This window comes from Drosophila teissieri, chromosome 3R (genome assembly GCF_016746235.2).
Source record: "Drosophila teissieri strain GT53w chromosome 3R, Prin_Dtei_1.1, whole genome shotgun sequence".
Taxonomy (NCBI): Eukaryota; Metazoa; Arthropoda; class Insecta; order Diptera; family Drosophilidae; genus Drosophila; species Drosophila teissieri.
The window spans coordinates 12,105,767-12,116,346 of NC_053032.1; the positions used below are offsets into that span (position 1 = coordinate 12,105,767).

A 10,580-nucleotide genomic window follows, 5' to 3' on the forward strand; every position below is an offset into this window, starting at 1 on the left:
TCTAAAAGTTTTCTATGCCCCCACAGATAACCGGCAACAGTTCAAAGTTTCTTTATTTTCCTCCATCGGATTTTTGTTTCTGTTTGTTTATTTGTTGTGGCAGGGGTGGCGGAAAAGTTCTTCGCTGGGAGGCTTAGGGCTAATTTTTCGCTTAAAGTCAACATGTGGCAGAGGAACCTAATCAAACTATTGATTGTTTGACGGATTGTGGCAGCAGCTGGCAATGTTTTTATTGCGAAGGCGACAGGTAAAAGTTGCCAGCGCAGGGAGAACTTTCCCTCATCTTGGCTTTAACTTTTCGGGAAAAGTTTTACGCTTTCCCTTTTGGCGCCACAGGAAATTGATTTCTGATGGCCCCGAACTCCTTTCACGAAATGGAGCCATCACGCCGCATCACATCACTTTGTACTGCTCTTTGTGTTCAGTTGGATTCGATTTCGCCGGGGGATAGACACACCGGTTAGGTGTTATAACCCCTTTGACATGCGTAAATATTTTCCCTGCACTCTGCTTTTTCCCCATGCGTAAACCATGCTCTCTATTGATTTTGCATAAGCAGCAGGGCGGAGCGGTTTGGGAAATTGAATCTCACATAAAACGCTGCAAGTACTTTGCATATAAAATCAAGTGTGCGACACGTTGGCCCCGCGCATCTCTGTCGTCGAGCTGCGAAGTTGTGTGCGCATCTGCCAGGGGAAAGATGTTTCAGGAAGGTGCCAGATAAAACCGAACATCTTGTTTTTGCTAGGACTACCCCAGTCCCTAGCTCTAGTCCGGTCAAGAGCAAGGCAAAGTTTTCCCGGTCTCAACTTGCACTTTGGCACTTAATCAACAACGAAACTAAATGCGGTCGGTGGTCTTTGGTTGTGAAGTGCTCATGCTTATGCCCATGACAAATGTGTAAATACTCACTGCCCAATGTCCAGAGTGGCCCAAGAGCCACATGCAAATTGAAATGCTGTTGAAAACATTTTCGGAATTGCATAAAGTTTCAGTTTGCCCAAAATTGCTGAAGCACGTGCTTCTCTATTTACAGGGAGATACAAGTGAGATAAGTAGATGGTACTCACAGCAGCACAAAGAGGCCTAAAAGGGGGCTTAAGTTGTTGTTTTTTTTGTTCTTTTAATTCCGGTAATTGAAAAGCAAGCCAATGAATTAATCACCTAAAGCAGAAGAGAGGGAACTTTCTTTCTACCGTATACACAGCTAAACTCCTGTGCTCCTTTCTTTCACTTCGTCTCGGGACTACCGAAAACGTGTTATGTTCGTTGCATAATTATTTTTTTATGCTCAGCGAAACATACACTTTGTCACATGCTGCGGGTAAAATGGCATTTTTGCGCTTATTTAAGCCATTGCATAAATTTCAACTGAAAATGAATGGCAAGCCGCACACACACTCGTGTGTGCTGGTGTGTATGCAAATTTACTCTGAGGCTGCGGGGCAAGTGGAGCGGGGTTTTTGCGAAGAGAGTCCAGGGGCAAGTGCAGGAGCCAGGACCGGAGCATAATGTGTGCTGGCCTTTAGCAACCAGACAGACGTGTTTCAGACATTTAGCATATAGCCACACACACACCCACACACACAACAGGATGTGTTTTCGCACACACACATTGAAGCAGCCCCACACATACATGCGCACGCTTCAATGTCAAAGTTGTCCAAAGAATGTGTGCGAAAATATTTTGCGAAATAAGGCGCGAATGAAAAATTTATAAAATATTCAAATAAGCACTTCGCATTTTAGCACCACGATAAGGAAACACTGGAAAATGGCGTACTGCCCTCATAAAAATATCTGTGGTCGTCGCTTAAAAAATTACACAAATATGCAAAATTTTAATAAAATTAAGCGGGGGAGAGTATTTGTGGAGATTGGCAATGGTGGGGCTATGGGCTAAATTCGCCGACGAACTTGTTTTAAATGCAAAACCAAAGTCCTCAAACTTAAGCGATAAAAGCAAAAACGTTTCCATTCGCCGAAAATAAAATAATAAAAAAATGTTAGCAACAAGAGGAGGAAAACTATTTAAGTTTTAAGCGTTTGACGCTTTACAATCGCAAAATGTCGACCGTCGACACAAAGTTTCACACGCATACCAGCGTCCTTGTTTTCCCGGGAAATGGGCAAAACGACAAGCTGAGCAGCGCATCACTTCATTGCCATGTTAACCCAAAGTCATAAAGTCAGGGATAAAATGCAAAAGTGCCGAAGTTTTAATTTAAATTTGAGCAGCCACGCTGGCAACGCAGATAAAAAATATGATCTCTGAGAAATAATACAGAGATGGAAACTTTTTGTCAGGCCAAGCCCTTTTCTTTTTCTTTTCCTCCTCTCGCTTCCCAAGATGCCAATAATTCAGCGCGCTGCTCTGATACTGAAATTGAAGTTTCCAGGCAAGCTGGTGGTGCACACAAAAAAGAGGTAATTAAACCCATCTTAAAATTCTTGAAATAATCATACATATTCTTAAATCAAATATATAAATAATCTCGCAAAAGAATTATAGATTTTGTTTGTGTCAGTCTAAGATACAATAATATTCCAATTGATTATATAATCCACAAAGAAGGATATTCAGCGTAAGACTAGCTTCTTGGTAGCATTTTTCCTCTGTGTGGGAGAAGCTGCGGCGGAGAAAGCTGCGAAAATGGAAAGAAAGCGCCGCAGAAGAGTTACGATGCCTTTGAGTAAAGCACTTTCTGCGGTCGCCCAGAAAGCCGCCGTCGCTTTCGAGCTGCGCTGAGCGTTATCTGCATAACTCATACGCACTGTGGCCGCCTAGTTTATTCGAGAGCTGGGAACAGCGCGAACAGCCAGGAGCTGCAGAAATTTGCAACACATGGCAGGGTCCTGCCACCACCATTACAGACTCGCACACACGGACACATGGTGCGATTTAAGCTTACGTAAATATGACCAGACTTTCCAGCTTTTCCTCGGCGTTTTTTCATTCTCCTAACAACATTTTCCCTCGCGCGACTGGCTTATCGACTTGGGTTCCTGGCAGCTAGGTAAACTCCTCGCCGCACGACTCGGGTATTATCTATGCATGAGTGTTTTTAATTTCTCCCCGACCATATAACGATTTTTTGCACTGATGCCCTGATTAAGCTGCTGCTTCAAAGTTGTTGTTGTTAAGGGCCAGTGCCCGCAGAAGATTGCACAAAGTTCCACGCCTTAGTTATTGATATCAAGCCCCCAAATCCTTAACGATGATGGAAACTGTGCGCAGTAGTTAGGACTGTATGAGAAAATTCAAGGCGAATAACTCGCAGCTATATAGCAAATTATCAATATTTAAAAAAGGGCGCTCTCTGTACACTAAATTGAGTCATCTAAACTTAACTCTTTTGCAAGCTGACCTCAGCAGTCGCCATCCATCAAATGCCAACTGATTCCTGGCCACCAGAGAGCTGTTCGCCCACCCAGGGCTATCCATTTCGTTTGGCTCACTCATCTCATTCACGCCCACACAATGAATGAAAAGCCAAGGAGTTCGTTTGAAGAAGGAGCAAAACAACAGGACTCCTTATGTTTTCCCACACTATTTTCACGCCAGTTTCCATGACGCAGTGAGCGAGTTTTCCCGCAATGAATGGCTGAATGACAGGCAAAATGAATGGCACTGTCGGGGTGTGTTCTTCTTTTGGAGGGGGTAATGGGTATCGCGGCGTCGTTGTACACTGGACACGGCAAGATCCGTGTGACTAATGCAGGAGCATGGAATTGACAGGCACCATGCTAGAACAGCGCAAGACAATGGGCAATAAACTTCCAGAGCCTAGCACTTCAGAACGATGTGCAACAGGGATGCGAATTCGGGTATTTTCCCTACAACAGCATAGAACGTCCTATGAGGGTAATTGATTAGAAAGCTGTGCCATTTTGTAGTCGGGGTGCTCTTGAGAGAAATAAATTCAAAGTGCTTAAACACCAGAGATTTTCTTGGGTATATTTTCCACATCTCTTATAGTTTGAGAGGGAGATAGGATTCAAATTAGAACATTTTGTCTCTTAAATATATTTTTGCCATGTGAATCGCATTTCTGATGTTGCTGATTATTTTGTAATTCTAATAATTTCATTATATATCATTACTAAGCATCGCTGATGAACATGCTCATCACCAGAGAACGACAAAATCGAAGTTGGCAAAATAAAAGTTGGTGTCTAAGGGATATGTTGGCCCACTTGCAGCAATCGCAAGGGAGTCGTAAAATATCAGCTTGTAGTGACCTTCAGAAGGGTGAACTCCAACAAGTCGCAAATCATTTAATTTGCCATCGAAGAAAAGTTTGTGGATAGAGGTACAGAACGACTGGACAAAGAAAGTCTGGGTCACCGCAGACAGGTAAACAATGGGTTCTGCGAAATTTAATTGGCCAAGCAAAATAACAAATGAGAGCTAAAAACACAACTGATGTTGATCTTTCTACCTGTCTGGAATTATAAAAATTGTGTAAGCAAAAAATGGAAAGCGTGAACTCCAGACGACGAGCGGTTGTCATTGGTAAAACGTCCTCGAATCTGACAGAGATTGGATGTGTGGCAAATGAAAGTTTCACTGCTGATTGAGTCAATGATGATGCCATTAAAAGTCGCAAATTGATGTTTTTGTTTCAAATGTGTGTGTGTGTGTGTGTGTATGTCTCCATCTCTGTCGGTTTGTATCTGTGTGTGCCAATTACAAGCATTAGACTCTGTTATTCGCATTCTAACAACGGAAACAAGCCAGAGATTTATTTTTGATATTTCCGCTTTGGTGGAGCAGCAGCGGCAGCAAAACATCAGGGAAAAACTTTTTCGATAAAAATGTAAATTTATTGGATATGTGTGACAAACACGCTACAGTATGTGTACACTGGAAAAATATTTATTTATAAGCTTGACAAGAGGTTTGGAATTTCAGATTTTAGATTAGACAACTAAACCGCATTTATACTTTGCCCTCTGTAATTTTACAAATTTGGCATGCTTTTGAAAAGTTTATACTTTTAGTGTTAAAATATTGTGGTGGACTTAATTAGGACGTCATCTGAACGTGATCAAATTGTCCTGCATCTGCCTTTTCTTTCAATGTGTATGTCAGACACACACATTTACGAGTATACGATTCAAATGCGAATGACAATAATGCTCATGTTGTCGTTGATGAGGCAAAAGAAGAAACTTTGAAGAAGGGAGGGGAAAGCTGTGATCTCTGCTCATCACGCACGACTTGAATCATATTTTTATGGTTTTTTATTGACACATTTTGATATGCCAGTTAACAACAATTCATTCATTTGGCTTCGACTTCATCGTTTCTAGTTAGTTTGTTGTTATGCCAACTTACTTTTTAGTAGTTCACAAGTCTCTTTTTATGTAGCGTAACAAATTATGTACATTCAGCTAAAAACTTTGGGTATTACGTAAAAAAATTTATCACATATAAGCACATAAATTCCTTTGTGAGGCGATTTCCAAGAAAATAAGCATATTTGGACCTCCTCAAACGACGTAGGTGGCCTAGACAATAGGCGTTGAGCATAAAAAACTTGGCTTAATGGTCAAATTAAGTTATGACCAGGCATAAAAAGTTTCTATAGCAACTCTGCTGCTCAAAGAGTTATTTTGGTTATAAAGGATGCACGTAATCCTGTATATACTCCTCCTTGAAGAGTAAACTCATAATTAAAATATTACGAAAACAAACAAGCTACTAAAATGGACAACTGCCCTGGAATTTAATTAATAAATAAATCAGGCCACTCAGACAGCAAACAAAAATAAATAGTAATTAATACCAAATAATTATGTATTTAAGCGGCAAAATAAATATTAAAAAAGAAAATGAAATGGCGCCACAACACAAATATTATTTCAGACAGCAGAAGGTAGAAATTAATGACCAGAAAAAACAGTATTAAATAGCCATTTTAATTTAAACAGCACAGAAATGCGAAAATGCATTCGCTCCGAACATCTCAAATGGCAGTGAGAAATGCTCAAAGGGATGCGGAACAGGGATGCTAAAGGATGCTAAAGGACGAGAAGGCCGCCAAGGATGATGACAACGTTATCGGGTGGAAATAATTTTCGAACGAAGTCGTCTAAAAGGGGACACAATCGCATTCCCTTTAAATGATTGAAGAATAAAACATATTTTTAAATCAAAGCTGGGTAGGGAAAAGGATCTAACCGCTATTAGGCCGAATTGAGTACGGAAAGCGCAGGCGGCGGGAAAGGAGTGGGAAATCCAAAAAGGTTACAAATAGCCATCATAAAAACTTTATTTGTGCAAAGGATTGAAAACAAGAGTCGACCGAGGGACAAAAGACGACGACGTCCCATGCATGCCAAAGTCGCCGTCTCACTTAACTCGATTCTGCACTAAGCGAAAATCGTGTGTTACTTATGTAATTCACGAGGTTTATCTATCCATTGCCAAAATTACCTATGCACAGGCATAGTTTGAAATACTGATTATAATGGTTTTCCAATTCCATATTCCCTAATATAGTAGCACATTGTAAAACACGTTCTGTGGAAATCACATGGCCATATTAGTTGGAATGACTAGTGCATTTTTCCCGGTGTTAAAACCTATATATTCCCTATAATATGGTCAAAAGCGGGTGGTAGGTGGATGGGTGGCGTGCTTTGGGTGGTAAAGGTCGACAAGCGTGTTTATTGTTGTTTATGTGCCATGATGCTTTGCCCACAATTTGCAGTCCTCAAACTCCCCTTTGATTTTCGTTATTCGTTCGTTTCGTTTCGGTTTCGGTTTGGTTCGGTTTGGTTTTCTGTGGGGCTTTTGAGATTGCCTTTGTTTGGCGTTGTTAAAAAACATTTATGCGCCATTATTAAAAGCAATGCGACACCCACACACACGCTCACATGTTGCTTATTGTTGTTTACAAGGTTATAGCATTTGATTATTGCCGGGATTAAGCTATAATTGCGTATCGCATTTCGGTTATTTGCTTTCATTCCACGTCCGAGAATCGGTTAATACAGATGGGTGTTTGTGTCGTTGGTAGTGCCAAAGATATCGAAATCATTAGCGGCCGCAATATGTTTTGATGATTCCAGCAGGAGCCCTTAAGCCCTTGCATTTGCCCTGAGCTCCGTATAATGTATTATCTTGATTTAGGGGCCGAAAGTGTGCCTTCTTACAGTGGCAAACCTCTAAATTTTGGATAGACTCAATCAGGAAACCGCACACACTGTAGCCAAAAAATCCCTCATCTATGTACATACATCTCGTATGTGTGCAGAGCAGCTGGAATTGGTTTGAAAGTTCAGGCATATTTGGCAACGGGTCATTAAATACGGAAATTGAGTCAACAAAAGCCAAAGACGGCAGGAAAGGAGCAGGAAGGATATGTACAAGCCACTAACACACACGCACTTTACCCAGAAAGGCAAATACAGCTGGGGCCATTCAATTAGTACCGCTATGAGTGATATCTATAGCATAGAATATACTCAATATACTGCATCTGTTTCTAATTAGTATGAAAATTGTATATCAGATGTATTTACAAGACGATATATACTTCGTATATAATTAAATATTTATCTCCATACATAAACATTTTCTAGACTTCCCAATAGGAGCTCTCACATAAATCGTGCGTTTAAATTAGTTCAATGTATACTCTAGAGTTTATCTCTAAGAGCTTTCTGTGTTTTCATATAAATTCAGTTTCCAAGCCACTATTATTACCGGTGCTGTACTAAGCACATGTGAGGGGAAGGCTGTATACACACAACACCCACAAAAAAACAACAACTCGGAAGTTTTATTTTTGGCCTGCTTCGGATCGCTGGCAAAAGTCAAGCTATATAAAAGATGCCCCGAATCGGTAACTTGTTTTTGCTGCCCCAGCCGCCTGGCTTTTGATTATGTAACTCTCGATTTTAAGGGACCCCAACGAAGCATAACAGATGCAAACCTCACGAATAATTGCCGACAAGATGGAGAAAAGGTCTGCCTTCGATTGGCTGCCAATAACAGAACAGGACCAGAACTTCTCGGCCAGAAAGGACTCGACTGCGTGTACATGTGTGCCAACGAGTGTGTGTGTGTGTGTGCGTGTATGTGCTCGAGTCAAAGGTTAAACTAAGCAATGTGTTGATTGTGGGTCAAGCGTGAAAGAGGTCCAAACGAATTTGCTACTACTGCATTTAAATTGTTAATTTTGTGCAAATGCTGCACTTAGGAGAAGTACACACTTATTGCTCGAATGTAAAGGTGCAAATTTACTTGTAAAACGATATATCACATCTCCTTGAAAAACTATTTTATGTACAATTATACCTATATCCGTTGTTATACCATATACTTCACATGAGACCACAGATTTTAAACTGAATTATGAATTTCTCAATCAATTAAATTCTCGAATTCGTAGAAAAGTTATAGAAAGTTGTTCGCTGCAAACTCGACGTGTTCTCAGTGAATTTTGGATATTTTCCGGCTTAGGCAAACAGTTGAACACTTTTGTGGAAGTGGCGCTTCCCAGAATCTCCCGCCACCAACTTTGGGCCGCAAAAGTTCCCTGATAAACAAGACAGCCTGCAATAGACAACCAGGCGCACCAATTATGTTGTACAAGGCAATGAGAATAGCAGGAGGTGCCTGCCTTATGCCGACGATTACTCACCCACCAACCGAGCTGAGTGGGAGTTATAATTGAAATAATTTCTGGTTATTTAGAACAATCAGCACAGCAGGTGGGTGGCAAACTTTGGTTCGGTTCGGTTCGTTTCGGTTTTTGGGGCTTGGACTTAGTTGGGGATAGTTTACTCAACCTCCTAAAAATCCATACATATGTACAAATATATCCACATTCCCGTTGCGCCCGCTGTGTCTAAACAATTGCTCATTATCTGGGGGATAATTCATCTGTCGGCAGATAAGTACGTTCGATGGCGGACTTCTGCTTCTTTCGGAATGAATACCTTACTTTTAGTCGACTAATTGCTTGGGGTTTTCTAAATTTGCATTAACATGTTTCTACTTCGCCGTAATCAACCAGTTTGGGGTTTCCACCTTGTAGGCTTATTTTATGCTACAAATTATAATCATTGTGGATATCTGTTGGTAAAGATACCTTATTACTGTATTGCGAATAATTGTTTTAGGCAATTTCGAAAACCATTTACGCGCCATTTAATTCAAAAGTACTTAAATTTCAAAAACATAGTCTAGTTTATTAACCAGTATAGTTAATTCAATTGCTTTGAGCCGACTCATTAGGTGCATTTAATGCAAACCGCAAGCAGTGATGCCTGATTGCAATTGAAAGTGGCGTCCATCGTTGGCGGAAAGTTGGGCTAATTAGGTGGTCAGGTGGTCCAGTGGTCGGATGATCAGGGCTGTGGAGCCCATTGATACACTCCGCGAAGTCCTCGTTTGTGCCGCCTTGCCTCCTCGGTGGCAATAAAGAAACACCCATGACAACGATGGTGGAAGTGGAGTGGCGAGGTATGCAATAAACATAATTAAAACGCCTTAAATTCACGATACAGAATGCCAAGAAAATTAACTTTTCAGCATTGTTGGCGACAATTTCATGCAAGACCTGCCGCCGCTGCAGATACTTGTGCCCCACGGCACAACAGGCGCAATTAACATATTTTATCAATCTTTTTTTCTGGCCTCGCTGCCAGCTCCACTTACGCAATTTAAATAACTCAAGTGGCAAACGGCGCAAAAGAGCAAAGGACACTCGAAGCCACGCAGCACGGAAGGCGGCGAGAAGCCCAAGGAAAGGGGGTGAAGCCCAGTCCACGGACGTATGGCGAAGTCACCAGCTCCATAAACACATTAACACTTTGCGTATGGGTGGGGCACTTTCTGGTGGGTGGTTGGGTGGTTCGGTGGCTCGGTGGCTGGGTGCCAGGTGAAGTGCTGGCGGGTCAAAGTTGGCCAGGCAACATTAAGCTCGCCAAGTATTTCCATTTTTTCACATGCGGCGTTGATTCGTGCACTGGGGAAAATCGGAAAATCAAACACTTTCCAACAGAACCGTCAGCTTGGATGGCATTTTCTCGAAACTAGGCAAATTTTGCCATAAATATTATTCAGTTTTTGAATTTCTTGGTTTGAATCTCGCTTACTTTTTTATACAACGCACATATGTGTGTATATGCTCCATGAAAATAAATAAATTCAAATGTATTCAATTTGCTTAGGTTTTAATTTGCACCGGACGTATTTTTATATTTTTATACGTGTCGCCAGGTCCGTGAGTCAACTAGCAAGGTCGCAGGGCAGCGGCCAACGCACGCACTTGGCGGATGAACAGGATCCCCGGGATCCGCAAGATGTGCGAGAGGCTGCCACATAAATTACACTTTAATTTTGGAGCATTTTTGGCCACGGCTTATAAATCAACCGAGTTCCAGCAAACGCGCCGACGACGACAGCTGGTTGGTTCTCCGCCGGATTCTCTCCGGCTCCGGGAGACTCCGGGAGGCTCCTGGTCCTGCGGGCTCTTCCTCATGGTGCTTGTTCCCCCCGCTCGCCCTTCGATCCCTTCGCAGCTGAGGGCCAGGCCAGGCCAGGCCACTCGCAATATTGA

The 10,580-nt window shown here is 41.8% G+C and overlaps 1 protein-coding gene across 1 annotated transcript; it reads left to right on the forward strand.

Moving 5' to 3' along the window:
* The first annotated feature begins 10,296 nt into the window (after positions 1 to 10,296).
* Positions 10,297 to 10,580, forward strand: LOC122622462. Its single transcript, XM_043800900.1, is given in 2 exon segments — positions 10,297 to 10,453; positions 10,456 to 10,580. Coding segments are annotated over 2 exon segments (282 nt in total).